At 44.3% G+C, this 25,319-nt stretch overlaps 1 protein-coding gene across 1 annotated transcript in view; it reads left to right on the top strand.

Annotated features, from left to right (window-relative positions):
- Window positions 1-25,319, top strand: part of LOC126106691 (fasciculation and elongation protein zeta-2) — a 439,064-nt gene that overhangs the window by 285,815 nt on the left and 127,930 nt on the right. The window contains exon 2 of the mRNA XM_049913068.1: window positions 10,214-10,325. Coding sequence (XP_049769025.1) covers window positions 10,214-10,325 — 112 coding nt within the window. The remainder of the gene's footprint in view (window positions 1-10,213; window positions 10,326-25,319) is intronic.

A 25,319-nucleotide genomic window follows, 5' to 3' on the forward strand; every position in this document is an offset into this window, starting at 1 on the left:
CGCACTGGTTGAAGACAGTTCAGTCGTTGCGCTTCAAATCCCCGTCCTGTCAGCCATATCTAGGTTTCCATGACTCTTCAGGCGAATGCCGGTTTTTTTTTTTCCTTTGGAAAAGAACACGCGTTCCCCAATTCGTCCTGTACGCCGAGTCTAATCGTTACGGATGTGAAAGTAAACGCCTAAATTTCGTACCACATGTATTCGGCATTGTCGAGGCATGCACCCGTTACAAACTGTTCGTTACGCGTTACTTTCATTATTCAACGTGAGTACTGATACAACCATTACACGTAACTACTTCTTTTGCTAACCTATCAAGCTGTAGGTGAAACCGTACTCGTGAATGCGCCATTTGAATGGGATTAACCCTTAACTACCCAGGTAAAATATAACTTACTTAACCATCCACGTGTGGTCTAGGAGACCTGTAGAAGTATTTGTTGTATTGAAATTAAATAAAAGCCATTCTTTGATTAGTACCTTCGAATGCATACAACATAAATCACAATATTGAACGTTCATAAAAATTAACTGAATAGCTGAAAAGGCTAGTAGAAACCCTTGGGTAACTGAAGAAATATTGAATTTAATTGATGAAAGAAGAAAATATAAATATGCAGTAAATGAAGCAGGCAAAAAGGAATACAAACGTCTCAAAAATGATATCGACAGGAAGTTCAAAATGGCTAAGCAGGGGTGGCTAGAGGACAAATGGAAGGATGTAGAGGCTTATCTCACTAGGGGTAAGATAGATACTGCCTACAGGAAAATTAAAGAAACCGTTGGAGAAAGGAGAACCACCTGCATGAATATCAAGAGCTTTGATGGAAATCCAGTTCTCAGCAAAGAAGGGAAAGCAGAAAGGTGGAAGGAGTAAATAGAGGGTCTATACAAGGGCGATGTACTTGAAGACAATATTATGGAAATGTAAGAGGATGTAGATGAAGATGAAATGGGAGATATGATACTGTGTGAAGAGTTTGACAGAGCACTGAAAGACCTGAGTCGAAACAAGGCCCCGGGAGTAGACAACATTCCATTAGAACTACTGACAGCCTTTGAGCCAGTCCTGACAAAACTCTACCATCTGGTGAGCAAGATGTATGAGAGAGGTGAAATTCCTCAGATTTCAAGAAGAATATAATAATTCAAATCCCAAAGAAAGCAGGTATCCGTTTAATAAGTCACAGCTGCAAAATACTAAAGCGAATTCTTTACAGAGGAATGGAAAAACTGATAGAAGCTGACCTCGGGGAAGATCAGTTTGGATTCCGTAGAAATGTTGGAACACGAGAGGCAATACTGACCCTACGACTTCTCTTAGCAGAAAGATTAAGGAAAGGCAAACCTACGTTTCTACCATTTGTAGACTTCGAGAAAGCTTTTGACAATGTTGATTGGAATACTCTTATTTCAAATTCTGAAGGTGGCAGGGGTAAAATACAGGGAGCGAAAGGCTATTTACAATTTGTACAGAAACCAGATGGCAGTTATAAGAGTCGAGGGACATGAAAGGGAAGCAGTGGTTGGGAAGGGAGTGAGACAGGGTTGTAGCCTATCCCCGATGTTGTTCAATCTGTATATTGAGCAAGCAATAAAGGAAACAAAAGAAAAGTTCGGAGTAGGTATTAAAATCCATGGAGAAGAAATAAAAACTTTGAGGTTCGCCGATGACATTGCAATTCTGTCAGAGACAGCAAAGGACTTGGAAGAGCAGTTGAACGGAATGGACAGTGTCTTGAATGGAGGATATAAGATGAACATCAACAAAAGCAAAACGAGGATAGTGGAATGTAGTCGAATTAAGTCGGGTGATGCTGAGGGAATTATATTAGGAAATGAGACACTTAAAGTAGTAAAGGAGTTCTGCTATTTGGGGAGCGAAATAACTGATAATGGTCGAAGTAGAGAGGATATAAAATCTATACTCGCAATAGCAAGGAAAGCGTTTCTGAAGAAGAAAAATTTGTTAACATCGAGTATAGATTTAAATGTCAGGAAGTCGTTTCTGGAAGTATTTGTATGGAGTGTAGCCATGTATGGTAGTGAAACGTGGACGATAAATAGTTTAGACAAGAAGAGAATAGAAGATTTCGAAATGTGGTGCTACAGAAGAATTCTGAAGATTAGATGGGTAGATCACAGAACTAATGAGGAGGTATTGAATAGAATTGGGGAGAAGAGGAGCTTGTGGCACAACTTGACTAGAAGAAGGGATCGGTTGGTAGGACATGTTCTGAGACATCGAGGGATCGCCAATTTAGTATTGGAGGGCAGCGTGGAGGGACAAAACCGTAGAGGGAGATGAATACACTAAGCAGATTCAGAAGGATGTAGGCTGCAATAGGTACTGGAAGAAGAAGAAGCTTGCACAGGATAGAGTAGCATGGAGAGCTGCATCATACCAGTCTCAGGATTGAACACCACAACAACAACAACAGCTGAAAATATCAATAATCACAAGTGACAAACACAAAGAATTTGTTTCATAGTTGCATATGAAAAAAACCCAATGCGTTATGGTTTGAACCTTGTTTTTTATACTTTATTTATAAGAAACTGTTAGTTTAGAAACACCTGCATTTAATTCAAATAAAAATATTAGAATAAATACAATTTCTCGATGAAGCTGCAGACAACATATTAAGGATATAAATTCAATTACCTCTGTTTAACAAATACTGCTAGCACACACAATTACGAGTCTTCTTTGCAATGCTTGTCACTTATTCACAGAGACAGATCTTCATGTGTGGTGACAATTTTGGCAAGCTTTTACTATACATTCCATAAACGTAGGCTTTCTACAAGAATTTCATTTGTTACGTTTTCATTCATTATAGTATAGATATGGCAAATATTTACACAATTTGTTTTCCAATCAGCATATTTCTGTAGAAATTTTGTAAATAGTAGCACTGCTAATTACCGTAATTTATAGTATGAGAGAAAGAGAGATTCTATGAAACGAGAAGAAACTTGAGATGCAATAATAGATCTACCCTGAACATTTAAATCAAAATGTCCACTTCATTTTACAGTACTGATACATCATCCTGTTTGGAAGCTAGAAGCCTGGATAATTCGTGTAGTTGTTTCATAAATAACTCAGAATCATCAGACGATGCTCAGTATATCATCACTATTGTTATGGCCTTCTCAGCTACCCTACTTCTATAGCACAGCCTTCAAAATCGGAGGGTCTGTTTTGTATTAGTCTTAATATAAATGGCAACTCTGGCATCAATGTCACTTCTCAAAGTGGTTCGTAGTCGCTGAATAATTAATTTAATGTAAAGTTCTTATTCGACGAGGGCGAAACGAAACTAACTACGCAACGAAACGCAACCAACTGATAGCTGGTAACCAGCCAGGCAGTCATATAGCATACACGGATCGCATGCAGTCCATCAGATTGGCTGGCATTTCCATGCGATCAGCAACCGATCTCGGCGATTTGTCACACACTTTCGACCTGTGAAGCGATGGCAAGCACGTGCGACGGGTCTCTCGACTGTGGGGTTCTTTAGGTGTAGTGAGAAACAAGGAAGAAAAAAGAGACATATTGAGAAACACGGAAGAAAAAGGAGACAGCTCCCATTCAAAAGGAAAGAACAGTTTTCAATTGTTCAATACAGACAAACTGTAAAAGATAGACAGACATTGCGCATGTCATTGGATAGAGGAAGGTTCAGAATTTTCACACAGCAGCGCTGCTGTTTGTTTGTACCAACATGGCGACTACACGACAAGATAAATCATTTTGTGTTGCAATTTGCGCCAAGTCAATCCACCGTTCAAGTGCAACGTTCATTCCGCCGACGATCCAGCAAGAAACCGTCTCTGCGTAAGCAGATTTATGACTGGCATAGAAATTTTTGGAAGTTGTTTGCATATGGAAAGGGAAGAGAGCTGATCGGCCACGCACGTCTGATACAGTCCTGTCTGTAATAAACAACTGAAATCTGTTCTGTGATACGCGCGATGTGTTTCTGCCTTTCATAGTCCGTCTGTGATAAACAATTGAAATCTGTTCTTTCTTTCTGAATAGCTTGTTTAGAGCGTCGAAAGAAGTGCACTGTGGGAATTCGCTAAGTCAGGGGACGTCGCGCAACAGTGTTTTCCTTTCGGAGACCTTGCGCGATTATCAGCTGCGGTGAGGGCGACAGGGTCGGGGGGGGGGGGGGGGGGGGGGAGTGACCTGCAGACCGGCATCCCGTACCGACCACATGTATCGACCGCGTGACTCGACATTCGTAGTAGAATCGAGATATGCTGACCGCTGCTATCGCCAGTAACGACTGTCCTTTAATATTCGTGTTCCAGTATCGATTGCACGTAAGTGATGACGATTCCCAGATAGCAGTACACAGGCGAAAACGAATATGTACAGAAAACAGTTCCAAACTCTCATCATATAGGACGAGAGTTGTGTCTACATGTACAACTGGGCGTCTACTCCGCAAGCCACCTTGCGGTGGGTGCATTTCCCTAATTCTCCCCTCGTTGTCATTTCGTGAGAAGGATGTGTAAGGGAGTGATATTGTCCAACTTTTCTTCGAACCTAAGCTCTGGGAACTTGAACAGCAATCTTCTCCGTGACTCACAACGCCCCTCTTGGAGTGCCTGAAGTGAAGTCGACATGCGCCTACGTAAAGCTGCCCGCTGACTACAACACTGGTCGTCAAACACTCTTGCCGGAGAGCTGTGTGGTGTGGGATTTGCATCAGATAGGAGATAGGGGAGCGAATGCCACGGATATGATAAACGAATTGGGGTCGCTAACATTAAAAAAATACGATTCTCGTTGCAGTAGGATCTTCTTGTGAAATTTCAACTTTCTCCTCCGTTTATGAAAATATTCTGCTGGCGTCCACCTACATAGGAAGAAATGGTCATCATACAAAATAAAAGAACTCAGAGCTCGCTCAGAAATATTGAAGTGCTCGTTTTTCCCGCGCGATGTGGAACGGTAGCAAAATAGTTTGAAGGTGGTTCACAGCCAGACACTTAATTATGAATTGATAGGTAATAATGTAGATGTAGACGTTGATGTATTCAGTAGGCCCTGCAACTTGTTCCAATTTTGTTTTTGGAAGTCTTGGAGTCGAAATTGTACTTTTTGTGGATGAACAGTCGGCACTTGTTTGGTCTTCGCGAGGAGTTTGGTACTGGTGGGGCAAACATCATTCGGGCACTGGGGTGTTATGGCTCCCGTAAGCGATCAAACATGTTTGACAAAATCGCTTTTATATAGCGATGGATTTGCCAAGCAAGCCCGTACACGTTCGAACAATGTTTGTCAGTCTAACCTCACTTCGAAACAGGCACTGTTCGTGCTCGTATTTTGATAGTAGTGAGAACTGCTACAAATGCGGACAAATCAGTCCTAGCATTGACTTTAGCACTGTATTTAAAGAAGAAGAAGAAAACAAGATGCTGGTCCAGGGATGGCTTAAGATTAGGGATTTACCCATGAAAATCTGCTAAAGAAATTCTTCGTCTTAGAGTCCGACGATTACATCAACTTTCTTCGGATGGACAATGAAAATTGTAAAAACTTGTTAAGGCCCTCCTGAAAGAGCTGCTATGTAGCTATGGATGTGTGAAACAAGCCCGTACACGTAAAAAGGAAACCTTGTCGATTTAAACTTACTTTACAAGCAGACGCTTTTCGTGTATGCTGTATTTTGGCACTACAGTGGGAATGGCCAAAAATGTACTTAATGCGTTTCTAACATTGACACTGGCGCTGTGTTTAAAGCAGAAGAAAAAAGACGCTGTTCCGGGGAATTGTTTAAAATGAGTGAGAAATATACAACTGAGAACCTGCTACTGGAAATGTACACACAGAACCTAACGATTACATCAACTTTGTGTGGATGCACAGCGAAACGCCTTATAACTTGTTTAGCGTTACTTCGCCCTCACACTGAAAAAAGGACACAAGTATGCGAAAATTTAATCTCTTCTACTTGGTCCTCTAATGATAATTCATTAAAATACCACAATATGGAAACATATAGCCCACATCGTCCGTGGAAGAACCGGAGAACTACGATTTCTTTTATTACGTTCCACTTCCGCATGCGTGTTACTGTTACTGTATACTAAAATATTGATCTTGTGCAAAACCTCTTGCAGCGTAATACGCTGAAGCGCCAAAGAAACCGATATAGGCATGCGAATTCAAATACTCGTACAGAGATACGAAACAGGCAGAATACGGCGGTGCTGTCGGCAACGCCTATATGAGACAACAAGTGTCTGGCGCAGTTGTTAGTGCGGTTACTGCTGCTACAATGGCAGGTTATCAAGATCTAAGTGAGTTTGAACGTGGTGTTATAGTCGGAGCACGAGCGATGGGACACACCATCTCCGGGGTAGCGATGAAGTAGGGATTCTCCCGTACGACCATTTCACGAGTGTACCTCGAGTATCAGGAATCCGCTAAAACGTCAAATCTCCGGCATCGCTGAGGCCGGAAAAAGATCCTGCAAGAACGGAACCAACGACGACTGAAGCGAATCGTTCAATGTGACAGAAGTGCAACCCTTCCGTAAATTGCTGGGCCATCTATAAGTGTCAACGTGCGAACCATACAGCGAAACATCACCGATACGGGCTTTCGGAGGCGAAGGCCACTTGTGTACCCTTGATGACTGCACGACACAAATCTTTGCGCCTCGCCTGGGCCCGTCAACACCGACATTCAACTGTTGATGCGTGGTTGGACGAGTCTCGTTTGAAATTGTATCGCGTGGATGGACGTGTACGGGTATGGAGATAGCCTCATGAATCCTTGAACCCTGCATTTCAGCAGGGGACTGTTCAAACTGGTGGACGCTCTGTAATGGTGTAGGGCGTGTGTAGTTGGAGTGACATGGGACTCCTGATACATCTGGATACGACTCTGACACGTGACACGTACGTAAGCACGCTGTCTCATCATCTGCATCCATTCACGTCCATTGTGCGTTCCTATGGACTTAGGCAATTCCAGCAGGACAATGCAACACCCCACACGTCGAGAATTGCTACAGAGTGGCTACAGGAACACTTTTCTGAGATTAAACATTTCCGCTGGCCACCAAACTCCCCAGACATGAACATTGTTGAACATATCTGGAATGCCTTGCAATATGCTGTTCAGAAGAGATCTCCACCCCCTCGTACTCTTACGGATTTATGGACCGCCCTGCAGGATTCATGGTGTCAGTTCCCTCCAGCACTACTTCAAACATTAGTCGACTCCATGCCACGTCGTGTTGCGGCACTTCTGCTTGCTCGCAGGGCCCTACACGATATTAGGCCGGTGTACCAGTTTCTTTGGCTGTTCAGTGCATATGTCTGGGAAAGATGTGACACCTCTACATTTTGGTAATAGACTATGCTATTAGTGTTTATACTCGATCGTAGTTTCCAAAGTCGTGGAAACTCACGATACAGTGAGATAAACGTAGTAAAACGATATTTCACTAAACGTATGCGGCGAAACAAATCACGTCCGCCATCTTGTCAAACTTTCTGTCAATCAAAATTTCTCGCAAACAAGTCAAACACGACCTACGCTTGACAAACACGTCAAACTGCACCGTACACGGTCAAATATTAAGCAAACATTGTTAAATTTGGCAAAATGTGTGATCGTTCACGGAGGCTTTTACACGTCGACTAAAAAAGACAGGGAGCCCATTTGTGTGACTGCTTCGAGTTACTGCGTAATAAGTGTGGGGCCATGCCAGCCGGTTTCTTATTCGCCAGTGGTGTAGCAGTCTGGCCGATTAGACATGTTGCAGTTTGCCCGGGGAGGAGCGCGGGCGGGGCCGGGGGGGGGGGGGGGCGGGTCATCGCGGCAGATAACCCCCTGTGGAGCGACGTGACGTGTCTGCCCAGCTCCGCACTCTGCGCCACCACGCACTCGCCAAAATCGACGCAGCCTGCTTGCTTACTAGTGAAATCAAACGTCCCAGCTGCAGCATCGGGGAAATCAGTCCCTACCTCATTCCAAGCATAGCTCCTCAGTGTTCCCGCCGTCTCTAAAAACACTGACATCGACGGCCGATTAACCAGTAACATCCGTTTCCCCACTTGTATCTCAGTCACACGTCTGGTTTACTGAAAAGCAAATATAAGGCACGCTTTTTGCTGGCACAGTACCTTGTTGTTATTGTTGTTGTTGTTATCTTCCCGAAGACTGGTTTGATGCAACTCTCCAAGAAAGTCTACACTGTGCACGCATGCTACAACCTACATCTGTTTGAAGCAGCTGACTGTTGTCAAGCTTTGATCTTCTTCTGCCACAATTTTTAACCCCCACACTGCCCTCCACCAGCACTTTGTCGATATGTTGATGCCTTTCGATGTCTCCTGTCGACCAATCCTTTCAGTCAATTTGTGCTATAAATTTCTTTGCTAACCAATTACATTTAGTGCCGCCTTATCATTACGTACCCAATCTACTGACTTAATCCAGCATTCATCTGTAGCACTACACTGGAAAAATTTCTGTTCTGGATTTCTATGTACCCCTTGTCGACCACATTTCTCTACCATACACGGCTACAGTTCAGACAGATACCTTCAGAAAAGATTTCCTAATACATACATTTTTATCAGATGCTAGCCAAATTCTGTTTTTCAGAAACGCTTTTACCACTACTACCTGTATCGTGTATGGGACCAGGGACCTAGAAACGACGGAGAGGCTTCGTCCCCCTGTAGCCCTCAGTGGTTCACAACCCCACAACAGGCTACACAAGTCCACTCACCCCACCGCCGCCCCACGTCGAAACCAGGTTATTGTGCGGTTCGGCCTCCAGTGGATCCCCCCCCCCCCCCCCCCCAATCCCCCACGGGAACGTCCCATACCAGGCGAGTGTAACCCCAAATGTTTGGGTAGTAGAGTAATTATGGTGTACGCGTACGTGGAGACAGTGTTTGCGCATCAATCGCCGACATGGTGTAACTGAGGCGGAATAAGGGGAACCAGCCCGCATTCGCCGAGGCGCATGGAAAACCACCTTAAAAGCCATCCACAGGCTGGCCGGCACACAGGACCTCGACACTAATCCGCGGGGCGGATTCGTGCCGGGGACCGTCACGCCGTCCCGCTCGGGAAGCAGCGCGTTAGACCGCGCGGCTAGCCGAGCAGGCACTGCTAAAAATGATATATAAATGATCACATTATATGTCAAAATTAAGATTTTGGGAAAACTCTCACGAAGATGCGCGTTCGTAAGAAGAAAATAGACGAATAATCGGAGAATGAACGTTTAGCTTCCTCACATGTTTTATCCTCACATCATCAGATATACAAACCACTATTACTCTACACTAGTACGTACAAAGCCCATATGACCATCCCGACATATACGCCTATAATATTAACATTAATACAATGTAATAGAAATATTAATTTATCTTGTTCATCTAGTAAGACGAACAATTTATGGGTGCAATGCAGTTCAGAATAGGGCGTAAGTGTGCATCAATCGTATATGCTCCCCCCAGGACAAAATGGCGGATTCTCTGTAGATTATTATTTATTATTATTATTATTATTATTATTATTATGTATTTATATTGTGTGTTTCATAGTGGAGCGAAGAAAAAAAAAAGGCTGACAGAATTCAAAACCAGCACGCGAACGTTTTCGATTATTGCCGTCACTACGGCAAAAATTATTACTATCGCAAACTTCTGAGATTTAACTCTAACGATATTAAATCTCCTGATTTATTCTGACTACATAGCATTACCAAATGGCTCTGAGCACTATGGGACTTAACTTCTGACGTCATCAGTCCCCTAGAACTTAGAACTACTTAAACCCAACTAACCTAAGGACATCACATACATCCATGCCCGAGGCAGGATTCGAACCTGCGACCGTAGCGGTCGCGCGGTTCCAGACTGTAGCGCCTAGAACCGCTCGGCCACCCCGGCCGGCTGCAATTACCCTTTGGTTATTGTTATGTACGGTTAACTCTGTAAGAATATCTGGTTACATGTAAGAGGATCCCTGGAAGCACCAACGTTACCAAAATGCATAAATAAATAAAAATAAAATCAGTAAAGGCAACAGTATTCGGAAACCTACCGCCTAAACTTTTTTACAAATGTCCTTGTCGTTCTTCTGTTGTCTGCAATTGTTCGCTCGCCTCGCCTTATGATCTGCTACAGTTATATTTTTCTCTTTTCTGTGTTTCAGGATGTGGTGGACGATCACAGGGAACTTCGGGAACATACTGCCCATCGACTGGTCCAAGTCTTACGCCCGCAAGCTGCACATGCCCACACTCAACTTGAACGAGAACAATAAGGTGAGCACGTCGCCTCGTTACAATCATCCACATTCGAGTCACGTGTCATAAACACCATGCTGCGTGGCATAATATTCCGGTCTCATTAAGGTCTCAAAACACGTTCCCTGCTGAGTATGTGTGGGACACGATGAGACAGCCTCTAGTTCTGTGTGCGTTACTGGCAACATCCCGTTAGACCCATTGCTGAACACTGCCTGTCGGGTGGTACCGGAGAAGATCTGTTTCTAAACTATAGCGTTGGTGAATGAATTGGCCGCGAGACCCCGTCTGAGGTGGTTAGATAGTTAGTTAGTTACATGTGCCATATATCATTTGAACGGCTCTTTTATCGAAATGATGTGGAACGAGTCAGTTTCTAGGATATGTATATGTATGTAGTGTTAATATCAGCGAACATGTCGCGCGGGATTAGCCGAGCGGTCTAGGGCGCTGCAGTCAAGGACTGTGCGGCTGGTCCCGGCGGAGATTCGAGTCCTCCCTCGGGCATGGGTGTGTGTGTTTGTCCTTGGGATAATTTACGTTAAGTAGTGTGTAAGCTTAGGGACTGATCACCTTAGCAGTTAAGTCCCATAAGATTTCACACACGTTAATCAGCGAACATACGAGTGTTTTGGTAAGCCAGGTAAATTTCCACGAAAGAATGGAACAATTTTGTTTTGTGTGCTTTCGTACTAGGGAAGCTTCATTATTGCAAGGATCGTATAAAGAAATTCAACAATGTACAGCGTAAGTTCATTGCTTACAGCCGTCTGAATTTGTCAGTGTGTCGACAGCGGTTGAAAAATGGAGAAAACTGAGTTTCGTGCTGTTAACAAAAATTTTCATTTGAAGGCGTGGACTGGCGCACCAATCAAAACACAACTGGATGAAGTTCACGCGGACTTTGCACCATCATTGCAGACCGTTTACTTTTCGATTAATGAATTTAAACGTACTCGGACAATCGCCAAAGACGAAGCGCGCTCACCGAGCGAGGTGGCGCAGTGGTTAGACACTGGACTCGCATTCGGAAGGACGACGGTTCAATCCCGCGTCCGGCCATCCTGATTTAGGTTTTCCGTGATTTCCCTAAATCGCTCCAAGCAAATGCCGGGATGGTTCCTTTCAAAGGGCACGGCCGACTTCCTTCCCTGTCCTTCCCTAATACGATGAGACCGATGACCTCGCTGTCTGGTCTCATTCCCCAAACCAACCAACGAAGCGCGCTCAGCCGGCCGAAGTGGCCGTGCGGTTAAAGGCGCTGCAGTCTGGAACCGCAAGGCCGCTACGGTCGCAGGTTCGAATCCTGCCTCGGGCATGGATGTTTGTGATGTCCTTAGGTTAGTTCGGTTTAACTAGTTCTAAGTTCTAGGGGACTAATGACCTCAGCAGTTGAGTCCCATAGTGCTCAGACCCATTTGAACCATTTGAAGCGCGCTCAGGGCGTCCAGTTGAGGCCACGACAAAGGAAACCATTGATAAAATCAATCATATGGTAATGCAAGACCACCGAATAAAAATTCGTGAGACTGCAAAGATTGCAGGCGTCTCAACTGAGCGAATGCTTAACTTCCTGCACAGAGAATTGGCTATGGACAATCTGCATGTTAGGTGGATGCCGCGATTGTTCACAGTCGACCAAAAGCACATACGGCACCACATTTCAGCACTTTGTTTGGCGATATTTAATTGCAGTCGTCAAGACTTTTTGTGCCGATTTGTGACTTGGTGAAACCCAGATCCACCATTACACACCAGAGTCAAAACGTCAGTCAAAACAATGGACAAAGGCTGGTGAAAGTGCATCGAAGAAGATAAAGACGACTTTGTCAGCTGGTAAGGAGATGGCCATTGTTTCTTGGGATTCCCAAAGAATAATCCTCATAGATTACTTGGAAAAAGGCAGAACCATAATTGTACCCTTTTATGCTTCATTGCTGAATCGTTCGAAAATTGGGTTGGCTGTAAAAAGACCAAGGTTGGCAGGCAAAAGAGTGCTCTCTCACCAGGATAAAGCACCATCCCACACATCAGCGATAAAAATGACGAAACTGCATGAACTGGGCTTTGAATTTTGTTACTCATCCACCTTACACACCACACTTGGCCCCAAATGACTTTTTCCCGTTTCCTAGCTTGAAACTTGCTGGGGGAAATTTTTATCAAATGAGGTAACGATAGTTGCTGTCAACGAGTATTTTGCAGAGTTGACAGAACCAATTTTTCACACGAGATGAAAAACCTGGACGATCGCTGGACTAAGAGAATATGCCTGAAAGGAGACTATGTCGTGACGTAACGTGAGTTATTTACGAAACAACTATTTTTATTGCTTTTTTACCAGACTTATCAAACCATCGTCGCAGTTTTTTAGTCCTACTCGTGCAACTATACTTAAAACCGAAGTGTGGCCTTTTTCTTAATGGCTACCAGTTTTTTAAAAAAATCTTCCATCGAATACAAGGATTTATCCAAGAGAAATGAATTTAGGTTACATTTAAAACTTGCATTGCTCTCTGTCAGACATTTTATGTTATTCTTTAGATAATCAATTTTTTTGTTGCTGTATACTGAATTTCTTTCTGAGTCACTGACAATTTTAATACTGGCTAATGAAGGTAATTTTTTCCTCTAGTGGTGGAGGTTTGGTCATCACTGTTCTCGAATTATGATGGATTATTTATGATAAATTTCATTAGCGAATATATGTATTGTGATGGTGCAGTTAAAATGCCTAGCTCTTTGAAAATGTAACTATACGAAGACCGCAGGCAACGCCACATATTATTTTTACCGATCGCTTTTACGTAATGAGTAGTTTGTTTCTAAATGAAGTTACCCCAGAAAATTATTCCGTATCACATTATTGAGTGGAAATACATTTAAAAAAATATGCCAGGAGGATGATTCGTTTGTTTTCAAGACTAGCAAATATACAAATAGCAAAAGCAGCTGAACTTAATTGCTTGAGAAGCTCAGTAATATGCTTCTTCCAGTTCGTTTCTATAACAATGTACACTCAGGAATCTGGAGCATTCTACCCTATTTACTGGCGCCAGTTCATGTACTACAACAACTATTGTCGTGGCTGTATTTCCTGTACAGAACTGAATAAAGTGTGTTTTCTCTAAAGGAACGGAGAGTACATTTTCAGAGGAGCGCGTTATAAGTGGTTGCCTTTTGTCTGGTGAGATCTATTATAAGATTAGTATCGTCTGCAAAAAGTAAAAGTTCTGCTTGTTGAATGTTTAAGTGGAAGGTCATACACATCTATAAGGAATAGGAGTCGAAGCAAAATTGAATCCTGTGGGACTCCCTCTGTGATTTTACCCCAGTCACTGAAATTTTCTACCTTTCCAGCATCGTCTGAATAACTCAGAACAACTTTTTGCATTCTGTTTCTTAGGTCGGTATTACACTATCATATTCCTTTGATAAAGATCTCTGATGTGGCGCTAAAAAGGGGTATTACACTGTCGTCATATTTTTTGTCAAATTTCAAGATGGCGGAAGACAACGCGTTATTATGCGCTGCAGTTGCTAGTGCCACGATTACATTGTGTGTGTATTTGGAAGAAAAGCGGCGGAAGAAAGGAAACATACTTGGATGAAGCCCTACGTACTACGTCGAGATTATAAAAGCATTCAGCAAAATCTGTTACGAGAGCTGCAAGTGGAGTAAGTTAAGTCTTAAAATGTTAATTACTTACGAATAGATGAGAGTGTATTTCAGTATTTGCTCATTAAAGTGGCTTTTCATATTACAAAACAGAATATCCTCTTGAGAAATGCTATATGTGCAGAAGACAGGCAAACTGTGACAATACAATTTCTGGATACATGAGAGTGCTACGCTGGTTTACGACACAGAACTCACTTATCTCATTGCACACTAACCAAAAGAATGCCAGAAACGTGTGAAGCAATTTACAAGGCACTGAAGGGGAATATGTGAATGTAAGTAAATGTTTAGTGCATTGTATGGGCAATAACTATTTTTAATTTTGAATAATTAATGGTTATTTTCATCATGGCAGCGAAAACCGTTACAAATTGACTCGAATGAATTCATTCGAGAGAATATTTAATGGAATTGGTGTTCCAACAACCACAAAATTAATAAAGTACGGAGATGAAGCGCTTCAGAACTTGTCGAAGTAGGTTCATTAAAAAAAAAAAAAAAAAAAAAAAAAAGGTCGAAGGAACAAACCAACTTTGAAGCCACGTTAACAAACACTCTACAGAGACGTGAAATAGCTGTAGAGACGCCAGCACTTGAAGTGGTTATATTTCACGTTTCAGTGAACAGAAGACGAACGACTGTTATTAAGAGATCTTAGGCGACGCCATAGATTTGATCATATTTATTTGACGACAGGCGATATTTGACAAACTTTCCTATTACACCATCAAATTTCATGGCGTAAATATTTGACACATCAACTTTGACAAAAAAAAAAGGTTAGTATAATACCGGCGCAAGGTACGACCGACCACCGCGTATCTCATCAGCCAATGGCGGCGCGCGTGTGCGGTATGGACTCCATACTGTGAGGGGATGGGGTCCAGCACAGCACACTCCCTCCCGTTGTGGGGTCGGGACACCTGCGGCGCTGCTAGCACTTAGTGAAGTAGCTCCTCAGTCGGCATCAGAAGGCCGAGTGCGCCCCGTGCTAGTGCTCCCACCAAGGAAAAAACAAAAATCCCTGGCAGCACCGGGAATCGAACCAGGGTCCTCCGCATGATAGACTCAGTGACCACTGAGTTACAGACGCGGACATTTTGTGACAAAGGTGAGATGAAATGACGAGAACAACACAAACACCCATTCGTAGTTAGGAATATGAACCACCTCCAACTGTATGATGGAACGACGACAGTGAAACTTTGTGCGGAAGTCGAGCCCGGATTTCCCGCTGTGCGCGAGCAGTCGCCTCAAGCGCCCCGGCGATCCCAGCACGATTCGCGGCCAGACCCAAAAGTGTCTTTCACAACCTCTGGATCGGCAGGCATGTCTGAAAGAACATAGCATCGTACTTTTTCACAACGCAGGCACTGCACGTCCCACAGACAAGGAACTCTATGACCCGCCCGGAATCATAAGCGGAAGCCTGCGATCTAGAGACGACGACGCCACGCTAACCGCTAGACCACGAGATGGCACATCTGTCGCGTCACTACAGCATCAACTACGGAGCTACAGTCCCAGTAAGGCGGTTTTAGACCAAACAATAGGTCATCTCTTCCTGGAGAGTTTGTCTGTGGACGAACTTAGGAGAGTAGTGTTTTCATTAATTAAAACTTCCGGGCTGAATTGCCGTGGTCCATATATAAAACTGCTTCTCCTTCCTGACGTTTCGTTGCCTACTGCCGGCAACATCTTCTGAGGTGAGTCGGCGACTGGCTGCTAGGCGGTTTTTTTCTTCTTTTTTTTTTTTTTTGTTTAATGATTTTTCAATTCCCCCCGAAGGGGGCGGGCTGCCAGCAGCTTAGTACGCTGCTCTACAGCCTACAGACTTTTTTTTAAAAAAGGAAGAAGAAAGAAACAAGGAAAAACAGGCGATAAAATGGTGACTTAAAGTGTAAAATGGCGTAAAAATGCGGAAAGTTAAAACAGAAAGCAAAAGGGGTTGGCAATGTTGATAAAATACACAGGAATCAGACAAGTAACATAGTAGACACACAATTAAAAAACAGGGCGACAGTCTGGTTTCTGTTCGCAAGAGATAAAAAATCACACCCAGCGACAGTATGATGGCTGTTCGCTACACTTCCCAAAAGACACAACACGGAACACTCACTGGAAAAACACACACCGTAAAACACTGCACGAAAATGGCGGCACAAATATGGCACTCCCGAGCCAAAGGCAGATGGGGGGGGGGGGACCTGGAGGAGGGGGGAAAACAAGGAGGGAGGAGAGGAAAAAGCGAAAAGGGGGGGAACCAAGGAGGGAGAGGACTAATAAAGGGGGAGACGGGCAGACGCGAGAGGGAATGAGAGGAGGCAGAGGAGGGAAATGTAAAAGGACTCGGGGGAGAGAAGGGGGCAAAGAGAGGGGAGGTGGGGAAGAAAGAGGATGGAAGGGGGGAGAGGGAGCCCGGGAAAAGGACAGAGGAAAGGAGAGAGAGTGAGGATCAGAGTTGATAGGAGGGATAAATGGAGGGAGAGAGAGCATCATCTGGGATGGGGAGTTGATGGAAGCCACCTTGGGAAAGGAGATGTAGGGTGTAGAGATGGAGGGTAGGGGAGACACAACAGTGAAGACGTGGCAGGGGGCGGGGATGGGAGAGGAGAAGAGCAACCAGGGGGTGAGGGGGTTCAAGGCGGCGGGAGGTGTAGAGGATGCGGATGTGTTCGAGGAATAGGAGCAGATGGGGGAAAGGAATGAGATCATAGAGGATCCGCGTGGGCGACGGGAGGCGTATACGGAAGGCGAGGCGGAGCGCATGACGCTCAAGGATCTGGAGGGACTTATAGAATTTGGGGGTGCTAGGCGGTGGAGGTCCCGCTTATATAGAGCGCTTAGATGGCGCCACCACTCATCGCGTGCTTTCGACTTTAAAACTATCTCTAGCTAGTGCCATCTCTCGATTATAGTAATCGATAGTCACTTCGTTGGTACAGAGTCGACCGCCATATCTTGTCTAGTTTTAATCCTTCTTCTTTTTTATTAAAATTATTTTCGTGCTTGTAGATCTCTATAGCTTCTCTATACATGCTGGTATAATAATGTGAGGTCCTAGCTATCACGTTTGTCTCACTAAATTCTATTTCATGATCACCGTCTTTGAAAACGTGTTCCGCTACAGCTGATTTCTCAATTTGTCCCAATCTACAGTTCCTCTTGTGTTCCGTTAGGCGGGTATTAACACTCCTTTTAGTTGTTCCAATATAAACCATGCCACAGCTACACGGAATTTTATACACACCTGGGGTAGCTAAGGGGTGTCGTGCGTCTTTCACCGATCTTAAACTTTCACTAATTTTCTTGGTAGGTCGAAAGATTTTCTCCACTTGAAACTCAGCCAAAACTTTCCGAATACGGTCCGTGATGTTATGAATAAATGGAAGAAAAACTTTTCCAACCGACGGTTGTAGTTGTCGTGTATTTCCGGATAGATTAGAGAACTAATTAGGGTGGGAGACAACTATGAGAGTGAAAAAAAGTAGAAGGGGCTTACACAATACCTAGGAAGATGGGTGGTAGATTGAAAGCAAAGAGCTTACAGTAGAAGAGATCCTGTGTTGGAAGAATCAGAACGAGTTTCGTTTACGAAACGGTCGTTTCCGGACTGATGTCCCATACCTCAAATTGATACCTTAACCTTCCCCGTAATTCCTGAAAGTTTGTAACATCACAGTTATCTCCCTCTACTTAATTTTAACTATTTAATTTAGAGTGGTCGCTAATGCTTCATCGAATCAATTTTGTTTTTAACCTCAGACATTTTTATTTCACTCTTCAGGGGGTAACGCAACCCCCCACCCCCAAGCTGGAAACCAATGTTTACTAGAATCAGTCAATCACTTCCAGAAATGCACGCGAATTCTGTAATGAATTAAAATGCTGTACCCAGATTCCAGAAGGATGCAAGTGCCCCCCCCCCCTACCCCTCCACACCTCTAATGGTGGCTTCTGCGACTGTGGTACTTATCCAAAAAACAGTGTGAAAGTTTATATCAGAAGAACAAAGCACTTTTAGTGGGAAGCAACCCGAGAGGAGCAGGTTTTGAATTTTCATCTCGTCACCCATATTCTACCCTCCGCAAGCGACTTGGACGAATGCTGGTTCGGTTCACTGAAGAATAGCAAGCTCGATTCCGTTCCTTATTTGTCCTCCGTCCTTGTACAACTTAGGAAGAACTCATGTTCTTATCGGCACAGATAACAACAACACGTTAGGTTATTCGTTCTTTGTCTTACTTGCTGATATTTCATTATCAGTATTTTTTTGTCCCGCGGGTCTCTTGGAAAAGCCCAGTCCTGTGTGCATCACTTGCTCTACGCTCCGTTTCGCTGACCCGTTATCGCGTTCAGCCTCTTTATAGCTGGAGAAATCACTCTTTTCATTGATTTTTTTCGCTCAAACTTCCACTGCGCAGCCATTATCTGAAAACAGTTTCTACAACTCACTCAATAAGTGTCACTGTCAATGTAACACATTTTATACACTCTGTTATCACGATGCCGGAGGCAGTTTCTCTTGTGGATTAATCACACTCCTTATCGGAGATAGCCGTTAATGAATTACTCGTGGCAGAATGATGCAACTAATTACAGAACTTGCGACAGACTCGGTTGCGCATTGTTACAGAAATGGTGACACGGCCCAAGAAGGTGAGAGGTGAGATTTGCTCCTTATTTCTGAATTTTGAAAAGTGTGCGCCAATTCGTAAGGAACAAATTCGCGGGTATTGATGGTATACCAGTGCAGTTCTTGGGGACCTTTCCAAACAGCCCAATAATAAACGGCACATGCTTTTCAACGAAATTTTTGTGACGGTAAATACCATCACATATTGAAATTGCTGAAGAAACTAAGATCGGTTCGACGTGAGAATTACCTCTAAGACATTATAGTAACACGTACAGGGGCACAAAAAACTGTCGAAACTTGTTGTTATCAAGTACTCTCATCAAGAAAGCAATATTTTTTTACTGAATTCTGATGTTTTTACGTATATCAGCACTTTTTTATCGAATGAACCAAGTAATAGTGCATTACATTTTTATTATTATCCCAAAGTCAGGCCCTCACGGCTCAGCTTCAGTACATTGAACAATTGACTATTCGGCTTTTTTTTCTGACGATCTGTTCTGTAGTTTCATGTTTAAAGTTCGAGGTTTTTAAATTCTGTAATCTGCAATGAGAGTAAAGACATTATTTGATTTCATGATAGGATTATTCTATTTCAGACAATCTCTCTATTATAGATAGATATTAAAAACATAAATGGAGATACTGGAGACAGTAGACAGTATCTACTGCAATCTTTTTGTTATACACTAACTTCTTTCTCGTGGTATGGCACGAATGGGACAGTAGACAGTATCTACTGCAATCTTTTTGTTATACACTAACTTCTTTCTCGTGGTATGGCACGAATGGGACTTTGGATTATGGAGGGAGGTGTCCTAGGATAGTCCATGAAGTTGTTCAAAGCCACTGTGCCAGGTTGGCGTAGTGGTTGGCCCGTCTGCCTAGTGAGTACTCACCTAATAGTTCGGAACTCTCTATCGTGTTTATCATTTCTTCGTTGTTACTAATTTAATGGGAGGTTGGATATTTTTGACACTACAAAATCGGATGAACTGTTTCTTCAAACTCTTTGTCTAGTAATAAAAACAGTCTAGACAGCATACAAATATTTCATTTTTTAAAAGGTGGCCGGTTTCGATCAGTGTTTGATCATCATCAGAACTGACTGCTGGAGATGGTGGCACGGAGCATAAACCGCTCGAGGATGGTGTGAAGAAGCAGATGATGATCAAACACTGGCCAAAACCGGCCACCTCTTTAAAAATAACGTTTCTGTATGCAGTCTAGACTGTTTTTATTATTATAAAAGATATGTAACAGTATTCTGCGACCACTGTTATTTCTAAGACTTCTCTGTTTCAGCTTCTTCGATCGCCTTAACAACGATGCTTGTGTCATCTGCGAACAAGTCGGATTTTGCTCGTGATTCAAATAAGATGGCAGATCGTTACCGTAAAATAAGAACAGTAGTGGGCGAAGAATCGAACCCTGTGGGGCTGACATTGAAATTTCTGCCCATGCAAACGATGTGACATCACTCTTTGTACTAGCATAATTCCTCATGCGGTTGACTAATTTTTTGTTCAGTGTGTTAAAATACGTAGAATCGATAGATACCACGAGATGGGCGTAATCTTGAGAGGATAAACTATTGGGTTGCTGCATGAGTTCGTAGGTTCAAATGGCTCTAAGCACTATGGGACTTAACATCTGTGGTCATCAGTCCCCTAGAACTTAGAACTACTTAAACCTAACTAACCTAAGGACATCACACACATCACAGGATTGGAACCTGCGACCGTAGCGGTCACGTGGTTCCAGACTGAAGCGCCTAGAACCGCACGGCCATACCGGCCGACTGAGTTCGTAGGGTTTTTCTATAAGGCTAACAAACACAACAGATACACATAACGAAGACTTTAGTCATCAGTAATACGAGTATATTGTCGCCCAGTGTTTAAAACAGTCTGCCAACGCTGGCGGAACTTTCCGATTCCGCGACTGTAGAAATCACGTAGTTTTGAGGCGAAGAGCTCGTCGAATCGTGTTCGGAGCGTATTTTCATCCGACAAGGAAGTTCCTTGAAGGTTGTTCGACCAGAGAGCGGAAAAGGTGAAAATCTGAGGACGCAAGATCAGGCGAATAAGGTGGTACTGAATGACTTCCAGCCCACCTCCTGTATAATATTCTTGTCAGTCTAGCGCAATGCGCGCGGGCGTTAACGTGGAGTAGCGTCACATCACGCCGTCTTCCTGGTCGTCGTTCTTGGACTGAGTCTGCAAGGCGTCTCAGTTGTTGACATTCAGATGTCAGCAGCGATGGATACACCTCGGGGAAGCAATTCGCAGCACACCATACTGTCGCTGTTCCACCAATGCATCGCATTACCTTTTGCGATTCCGCGCAGGTCTTCGTATGGAGAGTTGCTGCATTATTTGGGCTCACCCATTCCGTTCTTTTCCTTGTGTTAGCATACGAGGTTTGTCCGGAAAATACGTATAAAAGTTGAATAATGTCTTTATGTTACAAGTTGCAGTCACCGCCAGGTGGGACTACTGCTGTAACCAATCCCATCAACGCTCAGTTCGAGTCAGAGCACTCTGCGTGAAGGTGGGAGTGTGCGGCAGCTTGTTGACAGTTACCCTTTTTCACCTGCCGTCGGCATGGAGCTCTCTCTGATTGAGGGAGAGCGCGTCAATATCAAGTTTCTTGCAAAGCTAGCCAAGAATGGCCGTGAGATTTTTGAGTGTTTGAAACAGGTTTACGGAGACTATTCTCTGAAGGAACCAACCGTGAACAAGTGGTTAAAAAGGTTCCGGGATGGCCGAGAAGAAGTGAACGATGACCGTCGCCCAGGACGAACGTCGACATCTAGTTCCGATGCAAATGTTGAACGAATTCGGGTTTGTGTTCTTAAAGACCGTAGATTGACAGTCAGAATGATTGCTGACGAGCTGTCAATCCCCAAAACAATTGTTCACGAAATCCTGACACAAAAACTTGAAATGAAGAAATTGTGTGCGAAAATCGTACCGAAGTACTTGACGCCAGAACAGAAAGCAAAGAGGATTGAGTGCTGTGAGGATTGGTTGGAAGCAGAGGAACGAGGGGACTTTCTCAACCGAGTCATCACTGGAGACGGGTCCTGGTTTTATGAATTCGATGTGGAGCTCAAATCTCAAAGCAAGGAATGGAAACTAGCAGGAGAACCGAGAACAAAAAAGTCGCGAAAATCAACGTCCAATGTGAAGAACAATGTCGATTTGAATCTTCAGGTTTTGGCGGCGCAAAGACTATTCCATTAAGTTTCGGGTGTGCAGCCGCAAGAAATCTCCTTCTTCTTCTAATATTTCGGCTGTATAACGTTCAGCCATCTTCAGAGTGAGCCGCAAGACTGCCGCTCCAGTGCTCGTTTCGTCCCTTTATACTGTTGTTCCGCGCGACTGCGCATGCGGCCACAGATGCAAATGCGCCAGAGACGTTGGTCGGCGGCACAGACGTGCATAATGCGCGAATTGTATCTATGACTCCGCAGTCGATCTGTGTTGGCATATCGATATATCATTTTGAGCTGCACTGTGACGACGTCTTTGCGAGTTTATTACAGCAAGTGCCGGATTCCATGATTTATCAAGATTGAAACCACTATCTCTATTAACCAAAATATCCACGGGTGTGCTGCCGGTCTATAGTGTCCAACGGGCACAATATTTCGGCGATCATACATGTCGCCATCATCAGGTGAACTGACGGACTGAGCTGCTGTGAACGTGCCGGCACAGAGATCCGTACGCTATGGCTGCTCAGAGGAACTGGGTTCGGTCGCGGCGGCGGCCGATTTAAATACCCTCCGCCCGCGGCGCGCTCTCTCCGCCGTCCGCGGCCCGCGCCACGGTCCCGCGGTGGAACAGATTGCGACGGCGTCTGAGATGACGTCGGTGTGATGGCTCTGTCCGCCGTGGTCGTCACAACTATACGTTTGCTCGATTTACTCTAGATTAACCCAATCGCTGGTTCCCAAGCCTTGCTAAGATTATAGCCACAGTCACGGTTTATGAGGTCGTCATTGGTGCGAATTTCGATGGGCTCTCTAACAACGCTGTCCCAGTATCTCGACGTCTGTACCAGAATCCTCGTGCGGTCATACTCCATGGCGTGATTTTCCGACAAACAATGTTCAGCGACCGCCGACTTGCTCGGATACATCAGTCGAGTGTGCCTCTGGTGTTCACGGCATCGATCCTCGACGGTACGCATCGTCTGACCAATATACGACTTGCCGGCAGCACACCCGTGGATATTTTGATTATCAAATACGCCGGGAGAAACTCAAGAATCACACAAAGTTTCTTTCCTCGATTTCTGGAAAAGTGTGCGTTTTCGAACCCCATACCTGACGATGAAAAATGTTCTGTTTACCATTATCTATCGATCCCGCCAATTTTGAGTCGATTGCTCATTATAACCTTTACGGGTAATTTTCTCAAAATTGCGGGGGTGTGGACCCAAAATATCTTAGATTCCTTCGTTTTAGGTTGAACACAAGCGACCTGCCAAATTTCAGCCTAATCGGTTGGCCGTGTCTGAGGCCTTCCCCTTGTGAGTTCTTCCATAGTAGGCATTGCATCTAGTTCTTGCATAACTGGCATTTGTTTGATGGCGTCACATGCATCCTTGCTAACTTCATTCTCGCCTGCATACAACTCGAGATAGTGTTCAACCCAGCGTTCCATTTGTTTGCCTTCATCAGTAATGACTTCACCCGTCTTGGACTTCAGAGGAGCTGTTTTTCTGAGAGTTGGTCCAATTGCTTCCTTAATACCATCGTACATTGCCTTAGCATCCCCAGAATCGATAAATACACCCATAGAAACATGCAAAAAAAGACGCTACAAACTTATACACCAACCTAATAGATGAAATCCGAGAAAACTGTCGTTACGTCGGCTCCGACGTGCGCTAGGCCGCGAACCCTTCACCCCAGGCTGAGCTGTGGCCACGTGGCGGATGGCCGGCCAGAGCGTTCGGCCGAGTCGGCACGCGGCTGCCCGGGGGTCATCAGTGTTATCAGCGCCTCTGCTCTGCTGGACGACCCCCAGCCATCTCATGATTCAGCATCCGCCACTCGCAAAGCGACGCCCGCTGCCGTAGTGGAATCGCCACAGCCGTGTTCCCCATCAGTGGCGGCTCCTCGATACATTATGTGATCAAAAGTATCCCGACACCTGGCCGAAATGGCTTACAAGTTCTTGGCGCCCTGTTGACTGGCAGAGACCTCTGACAGTTGAACAGGGTCGGTTATGCTGGCCCATCCTTAGCCTTGATGACAGCTTCCACTCTCGCAAGCATACGATCAATCAGGTGCTGGAAGGTTTCTTGGTGAATGCCAGCCCATTCTTCACGGAGTGCTGCACTGAGGAGAGGTATCGACGTCGGTCGTTGAGATCACGCACGAAGCTGGCGTTCCAAAACATCCCAAATGTGTTCTATAGGGTTCAGGTCAGCACTCTGTACAGGCCAGTCCATTACAGGGATGTTACTATCGTGTAACCACTCCGCCCCAGGCCGTGCATTATGAACAGGTGCTCGATAGTGTTGAAAGATGCAATCGCCATCCCCGAATTGCTCTTCAACAGAGGGAAGCAAGAAGGTGCTAAAAACATCAATCAAGGCCTGTGCTGTGATAGTGCCTCGCAAACAACATATGGGGGGAAGTCCCCCTCTATGAATAACACGACCACACTATAACACCACCGCCTCCGAATTTTACTGTTGGAACTACACACGCTGGTAGATTACGTTCACCGGGCATTGGCCATACGCACACCCTGTCATCGGATTGCCACATTGTGTACCGTGATTCGTCAGTTCACACAACGTTTTTGCGCTGTTCAGTCGTCCAAGCGAGACGTCGTTTGACATTTACCGGCGTGATGTGTGGCTTCTGAGCAGCCGTTCGACCGTGAAATGCAAGTTTTCTCACCTCCCACCTAACTGTCATAGGATTTGCAGTCAATTCTGATGCAGTTTGGAATTCCTGTGTGAACTTCTGGATAGATGTCTGCCTCTTACACATTACAATCCTCGTCAACTGTCGGCGGTGTCAGTCAGACTAGGTCGGCCTGTACGCTTTTGTGCAGTACGTGTCTCTTCACGTGTCCACTTCACTGTCACATCGGAAACAGTGGACCTAGGGATGTTTAGGAGCACGGAAAAGTCGCGTACAGACGTATGACACATGTGACACCCAATCACCTGACCACGTTCGAAGTCCATAAGTTCTGCTCTCTCACGATGTCTAATGGACGATGATACGGAGTACCTGGCAGTAGGTGGCAGCACAATGCACCCAATATGAAAAGCGTATGTTTTTGGGGGTGTCCGGGTACTTTTGATCACATAGTGTGTACATTCTGGGTGTTCTCAAATTTTTAAATTCAGATAAATATGAGAGTGCAAAATTAATAGCATTCGCCGTATAACAGCCTCTGTCAATAATAATAATAATAATAATAATAATAATAATAATATGCATAACTTGTGTGAGAAAAGGAAGAATTGTTTTTGTGGAATTTTATTGCTTTGTACATAATTAAGTACATTTTATGGCAAGAACGACATAATGTTTAAGCTTTCACCACTCTCCGTTACGCATTTTTGTGTAGTGGAAGTTTTCGTGTTTTTTTTTTGTTTTTTTTTTTTTTTCAAAAATGGCTCTGAGCACTATGGGACTTAACATCTGAGGTCA

This window comes from Schistocerca cancellata, chromosome 10, assembly GCF_023864275.1.
Source record: "Schistocerca cancellata isolate TAMUIC-IGC-003103 chromosome 10, iqSchCanc2.1, whole genome shotgun sequence".
Classification (NCBI taxonomy): Eukaryota; Metazoa; Arthropoda; class Insecta; order Orthoptera; family Acrididae; genus Schistocerca; species Schistocerca cancellata.